Source organism: Magnusiomyces paraingens, assembly GCF_902498895.1.
Source record: "Magnusiomyces paraingens strain CBS 517.90 genome assembly, contig: contig5, whole genome shotgun sequence".
NCBI lineage: Eukaryota > Fungi > Ascomycota > Dipodascomycetes > Dipodascales > Dipodascaceae > Magnusiomyces > Magnusiomyces paraingens.
In genome coordinates, this window is record NW_022474071.1 from 585,212 (window position 1) to 604,462 (window position 19,251).

General features: G+C 36.2%; 9 protein-coding genes across 9 annotated transcripts; 6 read left to right on the forward strand and 3 right to left on the reverse strand.

Moving 5' to 3' along the window:
- Positions 1–132: 132 nt before the first annotated feature.
- SAPINGB_P005844 (uncharacterized protein) lies at positions 133–1,897 on the forward strand (the record flags this gene model as incomplete). Its single annotated transcript, XM_032000558.1, has 4 exons — positions 133–239; positions 309–340; positions 408–475; positions 596–1,897. The coding sequence occupies 4 exons, from the start codon at positions 133–135 to the stop codon at positions 1,895–1,897; spliced, it is 1,509 nt and encodes a 502-aa protein (XP_031856449.1).
- A 32-nt stretch (positions 1,898–1,929) lies between these two features.
- Positions 1,930–3,315, reverse strand: SAPINGB_P005845 (uncharacterized protein; the record flags this gene model as incomplete). Its single annotated transcript, XM_032000559.1, has 1 exon — positions 1,930–3,315. The coding sequence occupies one exon, from the start codon at positions 3,313–3,315 to the stop codon at positions 1,930–1,932; it is 1,386 nt and encodes a 461-aa protein (XP_031856450.1).
- A 445-nt stretch (positions 3,316–3,760) lies between these two features.
- SAPINGB_P005846 (uncharacterized protein) lies at positions 3,761–6,001 on the forward strand (the record flags this gene model as incomplete). The annotated part of the gene is made up of 1 exon (XM_032000560.1): positions 3,761–6,001. The coding sequence occupies one exon, from the start codon at positions 3,761–3,763 to the stop codon at positions 5,999–6,001; it is 2,241 nt and encodes a 746-aa protein (XP_031856451.1).
- A 318-nt stretch (positions 6,002–6,319) lies between these two features.
- SAPINGB_P005847 (uncharacterized protein) lies at positions 6,320–8,284 on the forward strand (the record flags this gene model as incomplete). The annotated part of the gene is made up of 1 exon (XM_032000561.1): positions 6,320–8,284. The coding sequence occupies one exon, from the start codon at positions 6,320–6,322 to the stop codon at positions 8,282–8,284; it is 1,965 nt and encodes a 654-aa protein (XP_031856452.1).
- Positions 8,285–8,603: 319 nt separating this feature from the next.
- Positions 8,604–10,690, forward strand: SAPINGB_P005848 (uncharacterized protein; the record flags this gene model as incomplete). Its single annotated transcript, XM_032000562.1, has 2 exons — positions 8,604–8,817; positions 8,892–10,690. 2 exons carry the CDS (start codon positions 8,604–8,606, stop codon positions 10,688–10,690), a joined length of 2,013 nt encoding a protein of 670 aa, XP_031856453.1.
- Positions 10,691–10,826: 136 nt separating this feature from the next.
- On the reverse strand, positions 10,827–11,525 carry SAPINGB_P005849 (uncharacterized protein; the record flags this gene model as incomplete). The annotated part of the gene is made up of 1 exon (XM_032000563.1): positions 10,827–11,525. One exon carries the CDS (start codon positions 11,523–11,525, stop codon positions 10,827–10,829), a length of 699 nt encoding a protein of 232 aa, XP_031856454.1.
- Positions 11,526–11,817: 292 nt separating this feature from the next.
- Positions 11,818–13,106, forward strand: SAPINGB_P005850 (uncharacterized protein; the record flags this gene model as incomplete). The annotated part of the gene is made up of 3 exons (XM_032000564.1): positions 11,818–11,874; positions 12,025–12,108; positions 12,456–13,106. The coding sequence occupies 3 exons, from the start codon at positions 11,818–11,820 to the stop codon at positions 13,104–13,106; spliced, it is 792 nt and encodes a 263-aa protein (XP_031856455.1).
- Positions 13,107–13,254: 148 nt separating this feature from the next.
- SAPINGB_P005851 (uncharacterized protein) lies at positions 13,255–14,082 on the reverse strand (the record flags this gene model as incomplete). The annotated part of the gene is made up of 1 exon (XM_032000565.1): positions 13,255–14,082. The coding sequence occupies one exon, from the start codon at positions 14,080–14,082 to the stop codon at positions 13,255–13,257; it is 828 nt and encodes a 275-aa protein (XP_031856456.1).
- Positions 14,083–16,118: 2,036 nt separating this feature from the next.
- Positions 16,119–17,744, forward strand: SAPINGB_P005852 (uncharacterized protein; the record flags this gene model as incomplete). The annotated part of the gene is made up of 1 exon (XM_032000566.1): positions 16,119–17,744. The coding sequence occupies one exon, from the start codon at positions 16,119–16,121 to the stop codon at positions 17,742–17,744; it is 1,626 nt and encodes a 541-aa protein (XP_031856457.1).
- Positions 17,745–19,251: the final 1,507 nt, after the last annotated feature.

Genomic DNA, 19,251 nt, shown 5'->3' on the forward strand with positions numbered 1-19,251 from the left:
ATACATTTACGTAGTTTTTCTGGACTTGGATTTTTTTTTTTCCCCCAAATTTAGGATAGTTTATTCTAACGTTCATTTAAAAAAAAGATCATTAGTCTTAAAAATAATAACTACCGTCAGCTTAATTAAATCATGTTATCTTTACGATCCTCAACCAGGTTGTTTTGTGCAAAAAGATTAGCCTATCAACGTACAGTTTACTCACAGGCTAGTAGCGACTTGAAAAGAGTATTTAGCAAGTTAGTAAAGTATAATAATAAGATTTTACAAAAATCTCTAATCATAAATTAATATTAAATATTGAATAGAATTGATGATTTAAAACCTCGCTTCATTAAAAGTATGAATTTTCTTAAAAATTGAAAACATTTATTTTTGTCTGATAATTAATTGATAAATTTCTATAGGACTTAAAGATGCTGTTGCTATTCCTTCCGTGTCTTCAGAACCAGATCGCAGAAATGAGCTTTTTAGAGTGAGTATAAATTTGATAAATATTATTATTCTTATATTTTGGGAAATGCTATTAGATTTTCAATAATAGTGATTTCAACTTTTAGAGTTAATCATAGTTATCTAACAGCCACTATTGTAGATGGCTCAATTTATAAAGTCCGAGTCCGAACCTCTTGGTGTGACTTTACAACAAAAGGAGTTAGGTTTACAAGATGGTGTTACTACTTCGAAGGGTGAACCCATACCTTTACCACCTATTCTTCAAGGAACGCTAAAAGGGTCGGGATCTGGTAAACGAATTTTAATATATGGACACTATGATGTTCAGCCTGCAAATCTTGAAGACGGCTGGTCGTCCGACCCTTTCACATTAGTTGAAAAACCAGACGGAAGATTAGTCGGACGAGGTGTAACTGACGACAAAGGTCCGGTCATTGCTTGGATAAACACAATACAAGCCTTTAAAGAAGCTGGTGTTGAAATTCCTGTGGATTTAGTTTTTTGCATTGAGGGAATGGAAGAGTCTGGCTCTGAGGGATTAGAAGATTTCATAAAACAAGAGAAATCTAAAGGGTTTAAAGGTGTAGATGGAATCTGCATATCAGATAATTACTGGGTAGGAATAAAACAACCTGTTTTAACTTATGGACTTCGAGGTGTTTCTTATTATAGCATTACAATCTCTGGACCCAGTGAAGATTTACACTCTGGTTTGTTTGGAGGTACGACATATGAACCTATGATTGACCTTACTCATGTATTGTCGCGCCTAGTCACTCCAAACGGAAAAATCTTAATTCCTGGAATTGATGAAATGGTGGCACTATTGACACCTGAAGAGTCAGGCCTTTATGATAAAATTACATTCACAATAAATGACCTAAAAGATGCACTTGGAAACGATACTACTATACATGAAACACCTAAGGAAGCTCTTATGAGTCGCTGGAGATACCCTGCTCTTTCCATTCATGGTGTGGAGGGAGCTTTTAGCAGCCCAGGCGCTAAAACTGTCATTCCCGCTAAAGTTTCTGGTAAGTTTTCAATAAGAACTGTTCCGGATATTGATTTAAAAAAACTTGATCAGCTTGTCTTTGACCATGTTGAAAAATCGTTTGCCTCCCTGAATTCCAAAAACAAGTTAAAGGTCGAACTCATTCATGCTGGAAAGTGGTGGGTCGGAGATCCAAACAATTGGAATTTTGAAGCAGCTCGAAAAGCGACAGAAACTGTTTGGGGTGTCGAACCAGACATGACTAGAGAAGGTGGATCAATTCCTATTGCGTTAACCTTTGAAGAAGAACTTAAAAAGCCTGTTTTATTGTTGCCCATTGGTAGAGGTGACGATGGAGCGCACTCAGCCTCAGAGAAGCTCGATACTGTCAACTACATTCAAGGCATAAAAACTATGGCAGCTTATCTTTACTATGCTGGAAAATAGCTAATTAAATTTAACTATAATGTAAATAATTATTATAACTCCAAATCTGTGTCATACCCCTCAGGGAAAATCATGTTGTAGTCAAGGTTAAGACTTTTAAGCATATATTTCATTGTAAATTCCTTTTCATCTTCTTCGTCTTCGTTTGTCATTTTTTTATTTCGCCGCATTTCATCCTCATATTCAGCTTTTAAAATTTCGTACCGTTCTCTTTCTTCAGGGGATAACTCATCTATATCAAAACTGTTACCGTCAAACCCAGACCGCTTTCTAGATTCTTCATCTTCTTTTTTCCTTCTGATATACTCTTCCATCCCACCCATTCGATCTATTCGTTCCCTGGCTGCACTAAACAAGAAAAAAGCACCCTTTTGAGCAACATCAAGCCACTTTTCTGCAAGGTCTTTGAGCTTTTCATCTTCGTTTGCAATTGTGTATTTTTGAGCTTGACGGGCTGTATCGGTAAGCTTTCTCCACTTCATAAGTTCTCTATCAAGTTCTAAATCAATTTTTGATAATTCAGCAATTTTGGGATCTTTTGATTTTGCAGCCAAGGGGGATAATCGATGAAATGATTTTAATTGGTTTTGTGGCGTTAATATAGATTTTAGCTCTGTGGAAGTGACACTAGATTTTACAACCTTGTTTTCATCTGCTCGGGGTGGTAGAGGGTATACGCATTCGTTTGGCAAATCGACGGCAGGAGATATGGAGGGTGAGGGAGGATGAGATTCATCAGAAGAACTGGAAGATGCAGATCCAGGTAAAGGTTGAAGATTATCATGACCACTCTTTTCGGATTTTGGGGTTTTAAATAATGAGTATGGTGATATATAGGCCGATGATGTCGATCGGGCTGAGCTTGTAGGAGAAGGAGGAGAAAGAACAGGTATTGGCTTATCTTGTAAAGAAGGTGTGCGCATAGCTGATCCAGGATATATTGGAGAAGAAAATGACCGATTTTTTGATGGTGTGATTCGTACGTTGTGTGGGGGTGAGTTAGGATCTTGAGTGAATGATGGTGATGTTGGCTCAAGCCTTCGTTTCTTCATTATGTTAAGTGATCCAGAAACTACTCTAGGTAGTGGAACTCTTGAAATTGGGGATTTGCATGGCGATTGAATTGGATGAAGTTGTGGGCTTTTTTTGCATGGATCTCCATCTTCGGACCTTCCAGGGGTTTGGAAGACTTCGTTTTGCTGGTTTAATACAATTGCCTTTTTAGCATGCTTTTCCTTTGATGGACTCGTATTCGCACTTTCATGCTCAAAAAAATCATCAAAGACACTCAAGTTTCTAGTTGCTGATTCTGTCGCTTCAACATCTTCGTGAATGTTGGTTTGTATTTTCTGTGGCGACGCGCTTTCAATAAGGGGTTCTTTGGTGTTAGGGGGATTAGATTCAGTACTGGAATCCATTTTGAAGGTTTTAAAGGTTTTAAAAGTTGGATAAGTATGATAAAAAAATCAAATCAAATCAAATCAAATCAACTTAAAAATTGTGTATTGTATTATTATAAATAAAACAAAAAGGATGAAAATAAAGTCTTTTAAGAAGGTTTTTTCTATGGATAAAACTTTTGATCTAGGTCGCGTCTCAGCATGAAATCAAAAGATAATTTGTTCGTTTTTTGTTTTTTTTTTTGCTTCACATCAAGAGGGAGTTTTTTTGATTCACGTGAAACATAGTCTGAAATATTCTTAAATATATGTAAATTTAGGTCTGATAACTACTGAAAAAAAAATTTTTTTTGGGTACACACTTAAATTTTTCTTAAAAAAAAACCCACATCACGGCTTATTATCAATTTACAGGCTAGGTTTTTACAACACTATCCGGTGGTTAATCGTTAAATAATTTCAAATGGCTTTGGGAAAATCTACCAAGAAGTTTCAAAAAAACCATTTGAAGCGGACTATCGATCAGCGTAAAGCCGAGCAGAGCTACAAGAAGAAGGTTTTACACGGAAAGGAAAAGAAGAAGGAAGACAGATACGTCGACGAAGAGGCCGAAGAAGAAAAAAAGAAGAAACGAGCCGAAAACTCAAAGGGCATTTTTGAGAATGGTGAAGCCGAAAGCTATTTTGAGCAGGATGTCAATGAAGATTTGGAAATTTTAAAGAGCAAGGAACCTACTTCCGATAAGACTTCCAGCGAAAAGAAAGAAAAGAAAAAGAACCCTAAAAAGTCTATTTCTAAGGATCAAGATGACATGAAGGAGTCTCTTGGAAGCCTTAAGGATACTGATCCAGAATTTTACAAGTACCTTAAAGAAAATGATGAAGGTCTTTTAGATTTTGATCTCAAAAATCTTGAAAGCGATGATGAAGGCGATGAAGAAGAAGACAGTTCAGGTGTCGAAGAAAATGATGATTACTCTGAAGATGAAGGTGATGAAGTTGATGAAGGATATTCTGACGATGATATTCCCGATGCCAATTTACAAGAGATCACTGTTGCCGATGTCGAAAAGTGGAAGAAAGATCTTGTTTCTAACAACTCTCTTTCCACACTCAAGGAGGTTATCCAAGCCTTAAAAGATGCTATTGATTCTTCTAGCAACGTTGAAAGCTCAAAAGCGAAGTATGTTATTTCTGATCCCAACGTTTTTAATGGTCTTCTTCGCCTTTCTCTTGTTCAAATACCAGAGACTATCCAACACCATATTCCTCTCAGCACTTCTTCCAGTGGAGCGAAGCATATTTCTGGTGAGAACAAGAAACTTGCTGCATTATCGGCTCCTCTGAAAAACTTGGCCAACTGTCTGGTTACCATTCTTAGTGATGTCACTGACAAGGCAGTAGCTGGCCTTGTTTTGAAGAGTTTAAGCGAGATGCTTCCTTACTTTTTGACTTTTGGCAAACAAATCAAGGCACAAATCGATGTTGTTGCTAAACTTTGGGGCACCACTGAAGACGATGAAACACGACTTTATGCGTTTGCATTTTTGAAGACTACAGCAGAAAACCATTCTGTTCTGTTGGAGCCCATTCTCAAGGCTACATACAGCTCTCTGATTAAATATAGCAAGCAGAGCAATATTCACACAATGGGTGGCATTAATTTCCAAAAGAACTCTGCAGCCACTCTTTACGGCTTAGATGGAAATCTTTCTTACAGACTGGGATTCCAATATATTAGACAATTGGCTGTGCACCTTCGATCCAGTCTTACAAATAAGACTCCTGATTCATACAAAATTGTCTACAATTGGCAATACGTTCACTCGCTTGACTTTTGGGCTCGTGTTTTAAGTTACGAATGCGATATTTCTAAGACTGCCCTCCGTGGTTCGGTGTCTCCATTACAAGAGTTAATCTATCCTCTTGTTCAAGTTACACTGGGAACTATTAGACTTATTCCCACTGCACAGTATTTCCCCTTGAGATTCTACTTGATTCGAAGTCTCATTGGTCTTTCTCAGACTACTGGTGTTTACATTCCTATTGTTCCTTTAATTACTGAGATTTTCAATTCCACAGTTATTACAAAGAGTCCTAAAGGATCATCACTCAAGGCTCTTGATTTTGAGTATAACATTCGTGCTAGCAAGTCTTACTTGGGAACCAAGATTTACCAAGAGGGCGTTTGCGATCAAATTACTGATCTTTTGGGTGAATTCTTTGCTCTTCACTGCAAGAGCATTGCATTCCCTGAACTTGCTATCCCAGTAATCATTACGTTACGACGCTTCACTAAGCGCAGCAAGAATGGAAAGTTCAACAAACAGCTTTTACGACTGGTTGAGAGACTGGAGGAAAACTCTAAGTTTATTCAGCAAAAGCGTAATCATGTTAACTTTGGCCCCCGAAACAGAGCTGAGGTTGCGGTTTTCCTTAAGGACTACGCATGGGAAAAGACTCCTATTGGTAACTATGTTACTGTTCAAAGACAAGTTCGTGAAGAACGCATCAAGCTTTTACGTGAAGCAGCTCTTGAAGAAAGCAACAACGGAAAGAAGCCAGCCACTGATTTGGCAGTTGGCTCTTTTGAAAGTGATGAAGAAGGTGATGATGCTCACGACCGCAGCGATGTTGAGTACTCATCTGACGAGGAAGTTGAAGATGAAGAGAAGGAGGATGATGATGTGGAAATGAGCGATTAAAAGGTATTTATGTATAAATTGTTTGAAGGAAAAAAAAATAAATAAACTGAACTTTTAATGAATTCAATAATATTAGTTGAACTAAGTCAAGTATGTCAAACTCATTTGACTCTTGAAAATACAACAATTGATCAGCGCGGCTAACCGTATATCAAAAAAAAAATTACGTAAGGTTTAAGTCTATATATGTGTGTCACGTGAACTAAAAATTTGCAAGTTTAAATTTTCTTTCATTTTCCAAGATTTCCACCAAGCACCGAAAAAGCCATAGTTACTTTTGATCAGTCTTCTAGTTGATTTCAAAAAAAGCTAAGCACAATGAAGTCGGCATTTCGTCTTTTGTCGAAAAGACCACTGATTCAGCCTAGTAGACAATCTTTAAATATTTTGAGATCCACAATTGTTCTATCTAGTACTAGGGTCTCATTATTTCATTCTTCTATTCCAAATGCCCAAAAGGCTAGTAATCCCAAGGCAAGAAAAGCCACTAAGCAAATAAAGTCAAATTCAAAAATATTTGTTCACAAAGTTACTGACTTAGTTCCTAAATGCAATGGCTGTGGAACACCTTTTCAGCGTACTTTTCCTGAATCACTTGGATATTATGATGAACCAGATTCAAAGTTAAGGACTAAGTCGATCCAGGACAAGAAACTGGAACATCACAACAACTTGTTTGGACAAATGGACACTCTTTCTCAAGCTATTTATTCACATTCAGTTGTAACTGGAGAGGTTGCAGAAGCAAAAGGGTCGGAAGAAGTAGAGAGTAGTGATTCTAAGAAGAAAGAAGAACGACACATTATTGAAGCAGATTCATCTCCTGCCTTAAAAATCGAGGACTTTGTTTCAGATTTGTACGAAAAACGATTGATTCAAAGTATTAAAGACACGCAACGAGACGAAATAAATTCTGGTTTATGCACGACATGCCGTTTGACCAAGGGTGGCCAGTATTTCGATTACACTAAGGTTGGCCACCCTTCAACTGAAGAAGTACTAGCACAAATTCCTAAGGACGGAGTGATAATTCATGTGATTAGTGGACAGGAGTTCCCAGCATCATTTATTCCAGAAATTACCAAGTATGCAGCTGACAGAAAAATTATTTACGTTGTTACTAAGTGCGATTTGGCGGTAGACGAACAATTTAAAACCCGACAGCGATTTTTACCATATGTACAAAGAGAGCTTTACGACAAGTACAAAGTTAATCCTGACGATGTTTATGCAGTAAGCACTTTGGTTAAGTGGGGTGTTGAAGAATTATTTCAAGATTTGCCTGTGGATTCATATATAGTGGGTTTACCAAATACAGGCAAGACTGCGCTGGCGTTTTCACTTGGAAATTTATACAAGACCAAACTTTTAAAAGATAGCTTACCAATTGAGCAGAGACAGCGAAAGTATGGAATTTCGCACTTGCCTTTGAAAACCAAGGCTCCCATTTCTTATATCAACTCTGGTCGACGTATTACAGATCTCCCAGCAGTGCAAGCTGAGAGGGGGATTGTTTACAATTATATCAATCCAAAGAAGTTATTAACTACTGTGAACAGTAGTGTTTTTATCAAGAGACTTGGTCTACCTTCTGCTACCCCTGTGACTATAACCAAGAACGGATCAGCTTTGTCGCTTGGCGGTATAGTATTTGTTCAAATGGATGATGCTCCCCCTAATGTGACCCTCATTTGTTGGTGTGTTTGTGGTAACCGCAAACAAGTTGTTCAAAGATTTTCTTCAGTTGAGAAGGCAGTAGAAATCTCGGCAGCACCTTTAAATAGTCAACAAGACTGGTTTTTGACCAAGCCATATGATATCAATGATCCTGAGCAAGCAGCAAAATTTAAGCCACAGAAGGTAATGTCAGTTCGCATAGATGGTGCTGGATTTGATTTTGGTGTTTTAGGATATGCGTCTGTTATTTTGACACTTTCTGGAAAGATTCCTGAGAACGGTGTTGGTGTGACTTTGTACGCTCTCCCTGGCGTGGAAATATGTCCTAGAACCCCTATTATTAAACACATGAAAGCGTTCCAAGTGAGTAAACGTCAAGAAAAGATGCAAAAAATTAAACGTGGTAGTGTTATCAAAGACCAAAATGAGCATAGAGATACGGTTGAAAAGAGCAAAAAGCTCAAAGCCAAGGCTCTCAAAAACGAGGAGAGAAAAAAGAAAAAAGAAGAGAAAGATGATGATAAAGATGGAGATGATTTTGATTTTGAAAACTATGATGTTCAGGTTAAGGAGGTTAAGAATCCTGCTTCTACGACATCATTGTAAACCATCCATGTATTAGAGATAATTTGTAAATAGAACTACTTGAGCCGCACATGCGACTGCCAAAATTGGCAGGAGGGCTGCCTCCGCTTTTTTTTGAGCTTATCTAGACTAACAATAATGTCACCACCAACCACTGTACTATCCACCACTACCACCACCACCACTCGCCAGCTGTAAGTTTCCTCTTCTTAATTATCAGAGTTTCTTTTTTGTAATAAAAACAGTCTTTTGAAACTTTTTTCTTTCTTTTTTTCTTTCTTCTTTTTTTTTTCTTTTCCTCTTTTTTTTTTTAATTTTCTTCGTATTTTTCATTTTCCATATGGCTTATCGTATTCGTTACTGGCAGTATAATCGTCATCTGTTTGCTCAGCACATATCTAAGCTTCTTTACTCGGACCCCCATAGACCTCTTTTGTCTGCTGCTCGCTTTTATTCAACCCAAGACCCCGCATCTAGCATGGCAGCTGAAAACACTACCAAGAGACTCGAATCTCTTCGTGCTTTATTTGACAAGAATGGAATTGGCATTTACAGTATGTTTTTTTTTATTAAATTAATTAAATTTATTTATTTTTATTTTTTTCAATTGAAATGCTCATTAAAATAGTTGTTTTGACTCAGGATGAGCACCAAAGCGAATACCCCGCTGCGTCGGACCACAGACGCGAATTTATTTCAGGGTTTACCGGTTCTGCCGGCACTGCAATTATTACCAAAGACCAGGCATTGCTTTCTACGGACGGCCGATACTTTTTACAGGCGGAAAGGCAGCTGGACTCCAACTGGACGTTGTTGAAGCAGGGAGTGCCTGGAGTGCCTACTTGGCGGGAGTGGGTTGTCCGAGAGGCAACCAAAACGGGATGCAACATTGGTGTAGACCCCAAACTCATTAGTTATTCAGAATACTCTGCCTTGGTCCGTGATCTTAAGCAGTATGGTTTACAAGATTTACTTGTACCGGTAACGCCTAATCTCGTTGACCTTGTATGGGGCGAAGCCCGTCCAGCACGTTCTAAGAGCCTGGTGACTATTCTACCTGTTCAGTACTCAGGGTTATCATCGATTGAAAAAATTAAACAGCTTCGTCAGACAATTGAGAGTAAGCGAGGTCTCGGGTTTGTAGTGACAGCCCTAGATGAGGTTGCATGGCTGTTTAACCTTAGAGGTACAGATATCATTTACAATCCTGTATTCCGATCTTTTGGCTATGTGTCTGCAACTGAAGCCGTGCTTTACGTTGACCCGGACAAGATTAGTAAGGAAGTTGGGACTTATCTTAAGAAGAATCAGGTTACAGTTAAGCCTTACGAGGCTATTAGCGATGACCTCCATACGGTACAGACTACACTACTGAAGCACAATGCTGAAGCCACAAGCGTTGAGTTGCGCAAACGTGTACTTTCTTCAACTGACATTTCGTGGGAGCTTTATGATGCACTTGGTGGTGAGGACAATGTAACATTTATTGCATCGCCGGTAGAAACCGCTAAAGGCATTAAAAACAAGGTTGAAATTGCAGGTGCACGAGAGTGCCAGATTCGAGATGGCGCAGCGCTAATTCGATATTTTGCGTGGCTTGAAAATGAGCTCAAGAATGGACGTACTTATTCTGACTATGATGCTGGACTTAAGGCCGAACACTTTAGATCGCTTATGGATAAGTATAAGGGTCTGAGTTTTGAAACCATTTCATCGTCTGGAGCCAATGCTGCTGTGATTCATTATGCACCTGCTAAGGATAGTAAGTTTATGGTGGACATTAACGAGGTTTATTTGTGCGACTCTGGGGCTCAGTACCTGGACGGCACAACTGACACAACAAGAACTCTCCATTTTGGTACTCCTAGTGAGGAGATTATTCACCGATACACTCTTGTTTTAAAGGGTCACATTGCAATTGCTCGTACAGTTTTCCCTGAGGGAACAAATGGATATATGCTTGATGTTTTTGCACGGCAGTTTTTGTGGCGCGAAGGTCTGGATTATCGTCACGGAACAGGTCATGGTGTTGGAAGTTATCTTACTGTGCATGAGGGGCCAATTGGAATTGGTCTACGATCCTACTATGGGAATGCTAGTTTCCAGGCAGGTAACATTTTGAGTAATGAGCCTGGGTACTATAAGGACGGACATTATGGTATTCGTATTGAGAATGTTGTGCTTGTGAAGGAGGCTGATAGTAAGTCTGGCGTGCCACCTAATGAGTTTGGCAAGAAGAATTTTGTTTTTGAGACACTGACGCGTGTGCCGCTTTGTCAAAAGCTGATTGAGAAGAAGATTCTTACACAGGACGAGATTGACTGGATCAATGATTACCATCAGGTTGTTTACAATGATACTTTGAGTTTTGTTGAGCATGATTCGTTGGCGACGGCCTGGCTTAAGAGAGAAACTAGTCCTTTGTAATTATGATGACTTTTTCTGAAACCTTTAGATATATACAAATACAAATAAATAAATAAATAAATAAATAAAGAATTAATAATAACCATTCATAATTTTATCTATATAGTATAATTATAAATCATAAATAAACCCGTCATCACTTGCAAGATGCCAGCATGTTGGAAATGACGCCGAGAAGTTGTTCATTTTCGCAGGCAGCAGCGACTCGTTCCTTGTCGTTGAGCTGCTTATTGACTTGTTTTTCGCTTTGGTGGGTACCTGGTCGGACCTTGATGAGAATGCGGAAGCGGGGGTGAAGTGCCCGTTCAAGACGCACGCGAATTCCAAGGCCAATCAGAGTAGCGAGAGAGCAGTGAGTGATTGTAGGAGTGATTTCCACAAATACCTCAGCCATATCGTCGCGGCGACCAGTATCAGTAACATAAATATGAGGCAGGTTTACAACGGCAAGCTGGCCAAGTGTGAGGGGATGTTCTGGGTCGTTGATTGTTGATATGAGGTCGTAAATTTCTTGAGCGTCTATAGGGTCTGTTTGAGAGGTATTATCTGTAGAAGTTTCCAGGTCTTTTCCGTCAATTTCAGTATTGTCGTCATCGTCATCTTCTGAAGCTGAAAGATCAGATAGGTCTTCAGTGAAAGAGTAGAGGACATTGTCTTGTTCATGGTACTGGGACCAAAGTCCAGCAGTGAGGATATCTTTGGAAAAGGTGTCTAGTGGAGAGACAGTGGCGGTATTTGATTTGGAGAAAAGATCATCGTTATCGTCATTTAGACGAGTAGGCAAGTCTGCAAGATCCAAGACTGTTGGATTTGCGTTGATGGGGTCTGAAGGCATGGTGAGTTGTGGAGAATGTATAAGAAAAGGTGTAAAATGAGTAAAGAATATTTTTTTATTTTTTTATTTTTGATTTCAAAGCAATGATAAAAAAATTAGAAAAATTTTAGTTAGTGATATAATATACGCATAATGTTCTGTATATTACGCACTTAAGTATACTAATACTAGATTATTTATTTATTTTTTTTTCTTTTCATTTGGACATACATAATCTTTTACATTTTATCATTTTATCACTACAGACATATTCGGATATATCTGTCCACGCTTATCTCAATAAAATTTAGAAATGAAGCGGATTGTAAAACTTATTGGCATTAGTGGTCCTTCAAGTTCCGGGAAAAGTGTAAGACCAGAGGTTTTTTTTTTTTTTTTTTTTTTTTAAAGATGAAATAACAAATATCCGGACTCAATTTTGGTTTATTTAACAGTTGTGTTTGTTTATATATATATTTTCATTTTCTAAAAGGAACTGCAAACTAACTAGTATTGTTAGACCCTCTCACGGCTTTTACGAACAGTATTAGGGGCCGATCCGCGAAACGCCGTGGAGATTGTATACCAAGATGACTTCTACAAGGTGAGTGAGTGAGTGATTGAAATATCTGGCAGGATTGTGAATGTTGAAGATGGTTAAATGTCTTTTGAATTGAAAGATTTAAAGAAGGAAAGAAATAAAGAAAAGAGGCCTTGGAAGGGCTTTTTTTTATTTTTTTTTATTTTTATTTATTATAATGAAATTGCGGGGTCAAAAGTTTTAAAGTTGTTAGACTTGAAATTTTCTTTTTTTTTTATTTTATTTTTTTTTTTTTTGGCGGGGAGATGGAAGTCTTTACATTATCCTGAAATAGATGGAGGGGGAGGAATGATGATGGAGATGATTTTTTTTTTTTTTTTAATTCTATTACTACTAATGTTTATATACAGAATGACAAAGATATCCCAATTAATAAAGAAACTGGGCTAGAGGACTGGGATTGTCCTGAAGCGTTCGATATGGACTTATTAGGACGCGTTTTAAAGACTCTCAAAACATGTGAAGGCGATGTTTCTTTTGCGAAATCGCTTTATGAATCCAAGGAAGAAACCAACACTCTTGGCAAGATAGAAGTGACGGATATTGAGCTTGAATATGAAAAGACAAAGTTTATTGAGCATACGCGTAACAATTTACCTGTGCTCTATGTGATTGTGGATGGTATTATGTTGTTCCACGATCCCGAGGCAGTGCTTCCGGTTCTTGATTTGGCGGTATTGTTGCGGGCACAGTATTTAGAGTTAAAGCGGCGACGTGAGGCACGCTCAGGATATGTCACGTTGGAGGGGTTTTGGACTGATCCACCAGGGTATTTCGATGATATGGTGTGGCCTGGATATGTTCGTAGCCACGCTTATTTGTTTCAAAAAAATGGTGGAGAAGGTGGTAATAATGGTGATGATCCAAAGGGATTGTGGCTGGAAAGTGCGCCTTTGACAGAAGTTGCCCGCTCGCAGTACAAGATCCAGACACCCGGAGTGGGGTGGAGCATGTATCATACGCTTGATTGGATGGTGGATAGAATCATAGAGCTCAAATAAGAAAGTTTAAAGGTAGATTTTTTTATTTTTATTATTATTATTCCGTTTTTTTTTTTTTCTTCTTTCTTTTCTTCTATAACCGGTATATATATATCTACAACTATTTTTTTTTTTTTGGTTTGTTTTAAGTAATTCCGTTAAGTGTGCTTTATTTAGTCTTTTTGTCTTGTGGGGTTTGAGGTCCATATTGAAGCTTTTCAACAACAGCAAGCATATTTTCACGAGTCTTTTCACAGAGAGCACCGACATCTTCAGCCTTAATAGAAGTGGTATCAATAGGATCAAGAAGTTCGACTTCAATGATACCCGACTCAAAAGTACGGGTCTTGAAGGAAAAGATTTTGGAATAGTTGCTAATGACATAAGGAACAATGGGGATACCGGCCTGAGTAGCAAAGTGGAAAGCTCCCTTCTTAAAGGGCAAGAGAGTTGGGGTAAGAGAGTATGAGCGGGTTCCCTCTGGGAAAATGAAAACACTTTGGTTTACACGTTTGACCTGCTTGATGGCACCTTCAAAGGCCTTGAGTGCGTTTGTACGATTAACACGGTCAATGAAGACAGATCCGGAGAGGGTCATGAACCAACCAAGGAAGGGGTAATATTTAAGAGACTTTTTAGCAGTGACTGAACAATATTTGGGAAAAGTTGCACCCAATAGCAGAATGTCTAGTTCAGATTGATGGTTTGAGATGAAGACGGCAGGTCTAATTGTAAGATTTTTAGGGTTCTTAATGATGACGGTAATTCCCAAAATGTGATGGCACAAAAAGTAAAAGACACGTGCAGTAGACCATTGCGACAGGCCCTGGTAGCCGGTGAGCGTGAAAATGATGGAAGAAACAACGCCATAAAGTGCTGAGATGACAATGAGTAGAAGGTAGACAAAGACTCGGACGTAAAACTTTAGTGGGGGGATAACACCAAAAAATCCTAAAGCCATGGTGCCTAGTAGCGAAATAGTAAGTAGTGAGACCATTTAGATGGATAAGATTTAAAGGTTGATTGATTAATTGACTAAATTAATTAATTAATTTAGGGATGTAAATAAATAAAATAAAATAAAATAAAATAAAATAAAATAAAATGAATAAGTGTTGATGGTTGGGTATAATATTATTATTATTATTATGAGTGGTAAAAGATGGTTTGGGTGAACTGTTAGTTGAGTCTGTGAAATTTTTTGGTGGTAGTAAACGACTGGGTGAGAAGGGAGGGGAGGGGAGGATTGAAAATTAAAGTGGAGGCTTTTTTTTTTTTTTTTTTTTAGAAAGAAAAAGGAGGAGAAAAGAAAAAAAAAACATTTGTCATTGGTTAGTCAGCGGTTTTTGTTTCCCGGGAAACAGACATGTGGTAAAGAACGGCTGAAGCATTGTTGCATTTAAGAAGTTAATAAGTATATTTATATATATATAAATATATACAGTTCAGTTGTTGAGTTAAAGGGCGGGGAAGAAAACAAAAAAATGAAGAAGAAATTCAATGTAGGAAAAAAATGTGTTGATTAATCGATTAATTGATTGAAGATTAAGAATATCTGTAAATAAAAGAGGAGAGATATATTTTTTTATTGTTTTTCTATTTATCTGAAATTTAAATGAATATCAAAGAAATTCCGGAGTTTTAATACCGAAATAATCATTGTAATTTGTTAAGTGATGAAGAAGAAAGAAAAGTATGAAATTTGAGAATATATATATATAAATATATAAATATGAAAATATTTGGGCCTTCTCTAGTAATTTTTTTTTTTTGTAATTACAATAATAATATATATTTTATATAAAAATATTTACCTAAATAAATCTTTAATATTAAAAAAATTAAAAAATTGAAATTGAAATTGAAATTGAAAAAAAAAATGGCAGTTTTTGCCTATTTTTGACTTGCACCTTTTTTTTTATATTTAAAAATAAAATTTAAAAAATAAACAGTTCTAAGCTATGCAATTACCATTTTATTGCCCCATTCAAATTTTTTTCTTATTTGAATGACTTCTCCTTGTGTGTGTGTTTTTTTTTTATTTTTATTTATTTATTTTTTTTTTTTGAGGCCTTTTTACCCCACAATTTCCATCATTTCTTCAAAGCTCAAAACTATATTGTAAACTTAATTAAATAAGAATTTTTATGTAATTTATTTAAATAATAATTTTATTTAATTTATTTATTAATTTATTTATTATTTATGTCCATAGAACCATTTCTATTTTCTATTTTCTATTACTCTTAATATTTCCAATTTACTTTTCCCTCCATTCAAATGGATTTTTTTTTTCTCCCCACCATTTTTTTTTCTATGTCATTCATTGCTGGCCTCACATTTTCAGCCCCTCATTGAAAACAAAAAAAATAAAAAAACATAAAAATAAATAAAAATAAAAATACGGACCTTTTAATATTTCATCTCTTTCTAACCGTTTTTTTTTCTTTTAAAGTAAAGTAAAGATGGTAAAAATTTTAATTAAAAAATATAAAAATAAAAGATTCCACGGCTTGTGTTTTTTTTTTTAATATCAAATTCATAAAACTAAAAGAAAAAAAAAAGCCTCCTTTATATTCTTTCTTTCTATATACATTGTATAACTAAATACTACCCTACCCCATTTTTGTCTCTCTCTAATTTCAAAGTAGTTGTAGTCTTCATAATTGTAAATCTCTTTAATCAATTGATTGAAAAATTTCATGATAACTCCTCGTCTCCATTTTGATTGATTGAGGGGTCTTTTTTTTTTTAACTTCTATCTTCTTTTCTTCTCTTCTCTTAACAAGTTAAATAAAAGTGGAGATTCTTTCATAGTTTAAGTTTGATATATATATAAATATCTTTAAAATTCTTCAACTATTCTTCTTCTTTTTTTTTTTTTTTTTTCTTTCCTCATCAATTCTTTTATTAAATCAATCAATCCAATAACTTTAACTTTAAAAAACTCTTTTTTTTTCTTAAAGAAATAAATACTTCTTTTCTTTCAAACTACTCTTATTAAAAACAATTCAAACACACACAAAATCAAAAATGGCTCCTACTGAATACGATGCAATTGTTGTTGGCGGTGGCTTTGGCGGTATCTATACCACCTACCAGCTTCGTCAACGCGGATACAATGTTCATGCTTTTGAAAAGGGCTCCAATCTTGGTGGAATCTGGTACTGGAACAAGTACCCCGGTGCTCGTGTCGACTCTGATGTCCCTGTCTACCAGCTTTGGCTTGAACAAATCTACAAGGACTGGGACTTTAAGGAACGCTTCCCTGGATGGAAGGAACTCGGCGAGTACTTTGCTCATGTTGACAAGAAAATTCAAATCTCTAAAAACTACTCCTTCAATACTTTTGTCTCGGCATGCCACTTTAATGCCCAAACTGGAAAGTGGACTGTTACCACCACTGGCGAAGATGCTGGCACCTTTGTCGCCAAACACTTGGTAATTTGCTCTGGCTTTGCGGCTAAAAAGTACATTCCTGACTTTAAGGGTCTTGACAAATACAAGGGCGTCATGCACCACACTTGTGAGTGGCCTGGCGATGAAGTTGACTTTAAGAATAAAAAGGTAGCAGTCATTGGTACCGGTGCCTCTGGTGTTCAGGTCATTCAAGAAATTGGGCCTGTGGTTGACCACTTGACAGTTTACCAACGTACCCCTAACTTGGCTATCCCCATGCAGCAACGCAAGGTTACCCACGAAGAGCAAGAAGAACGCCGTGCCAACTACGACAAGGTCTTTGAAAAAACTATCCAAGAACCCAACGCTGCAGGCTTTGAGTTTGGTTTTGACCCCCGCAGTGCTCTCGAGGTTTCTGATGAAGAGCGCGAAGCTCACTTTGAAAAGTGCTATGCCGATGGTGGCTTCCACTTTTGGGTCGCTACCTTTTTTGATGTTTGGACTGACTTGCGTGCAGACAAGTACCAATACGAATTCTGGCGCCGCAAGACTCTTGAGCGTCTCACACGTCCTGAAATGTATGAGAAGCTTGCACCTTCCAAGCAAATCAATCCCTTCTGTGCCAAGCGCCCATGTCTCGAGCAGGCTTACTATGAGGTTTACAATCAACCCAATGTTGACTTGATTGACCTCCGTGAAGAAAATATTACTGAGTTTACCGAAAAGGGTATCAAGACTGCCAATGGTGAACGCGAGTTTGACATTGTTGTTCTTGCTACTGGATTTGATGCCGTCACTGGTGGTTTAACCCAGATTGACATTCGTGGTATTCACGGTGAAACCCTCCAGGAAAAGTGGGAATCTGAAGGTCTCCGCACATATCTTGGTGTTGCTGTCAATGACTTCCCCAACATGTACTTTATGTATGGCCCCCAGGGCCCCACAGCCTTTTCCAATGGCCCCACATGTGCCCAGATCCAGTCCAACTTTATCATTAGCCTCATTGAGTACTGCGATGCTAACAATTACAAGTATGTTCAGCCTACTGAGGAGTCGGAGCAGCAATGGGCCGAACATGTTCTTGAGTGCCATAAGCAGACTCTTGTTGGTTTGGCTGACCGCTCTTGGTACAATGGTACAAACATTCCTGGAAAGAAGATTACTGGGCCTCTCAATTATATTGGAGGCATTCCTACTTATTATAAGAGAGTCACTGCCGAAACGAATGACAATTTTAAGGGATTTGTTTCAGTGGCTTAAAGTAATACTAGCAATGGTTATGATGAAATGATTTATTTTTTTTTTACCACCAATGTTTATTATTAAATACAAAAAAAAAATATATATATATATATATATTAACAAATTTTTTTAAATAAAAGAAACTTGAATTTTAAATGCGGGGTAAAGACTTTTAGGAATATGACACAGCAGCTAATTATTTGTTATAATAAATTTTTGTCTTTTTGTAATGGAGTTTTTAAACTAGTTAAAAAACTATTGGCAATCACTCTAGTGAATTAGTTATACTAAATTCCATATATGGAATTAAAGAAAAAATTATAATTATTTTTTTTTTAAATAAAGATGAAACATTAAATTAATGAAAGTAACTTTTTTTTATATCAAAAAAACTGACCATCAATTGCTTTATTTTATTTTTTTTTATTTTTTTTACAATTAAAGACCAAAAAAAAGAAAAATAGAAATTATTAAAGAAAAAAAAAAAAAAAAAAAAAAAATAATAATAATAATAATAAAAAAAAAAGTTGATGATGCGGCTGGATTTATTTTATTTTATTTTATTTTTTGAAAATGTGGGCGGCTTTGAATCTTGTATTTAAAAAAGAAAAAAAAATTTGATGGTGGTGGTGGTGATTTGTCAAACTTGTTTTTTTTTTTTTTTTTTTTTTAATACTCATACTTTTTTCAAACCTTTACTTTAAAAATTTAGAAGTTATTCCGTTAATCAATTAAATTAAAATAAAATTTTATTTAAAAAAAAAAGAAAATTGATTTAATTGAAAAAAAATTTTGAATAAAAAAAATCATAGCAAAAACAAAAATACTGATAAAGGTAGCTTGGGGGTTTTTTTTTTGTCAAGATAACTATTATACGTGGGAAACTAAATATTTTGATACAAATATTTTGGTCTTATTCTTTCATGTAAAAATAAAGCTCTTGACGTGGAAAACTAAGTAATTACTTATAATATATTAAAAAAATTAAAAAATAAAAATAATTTCGATACTTCTCAACACACTGTTAATAGATAATTATCTATCTATTTATTTATTTATTTTTTACTTGCGAAAACAAATAATTCCCAGCACACTGACATTTATCCCTAAAGGTAAATGGTATGAATTTATAAATACTTAAATACCAACTTTTTTTTTTAAAAAAAATAAAACTCATACACAAAAATCTGTCTTCATCACAACAGAATCCTTATTTTTAAGAAATTTTTTAATATAATCCAACTCTTTTTGGTTGATATTCATATGTTCATCAAGTAACAAAAGTTGACAAGTTTTTGATCCCACACTAAATTCAAAAAATACATTTGGGTCCAAAATGAAAAACCTGTTTGTTTTTTTTGAATTTGACAACCGAAAATTGTACTGTGGTATTATAAAAACAGGATTGGCAATTCGGTTTAAGGGTACCACAATCCTTTCACCTTGCTTGTACTCATTTTCCCAATAAAACCCTAGTTTCATTTTAGCACCAAATATTACACCGTTGTAATCGGTATCCACATCC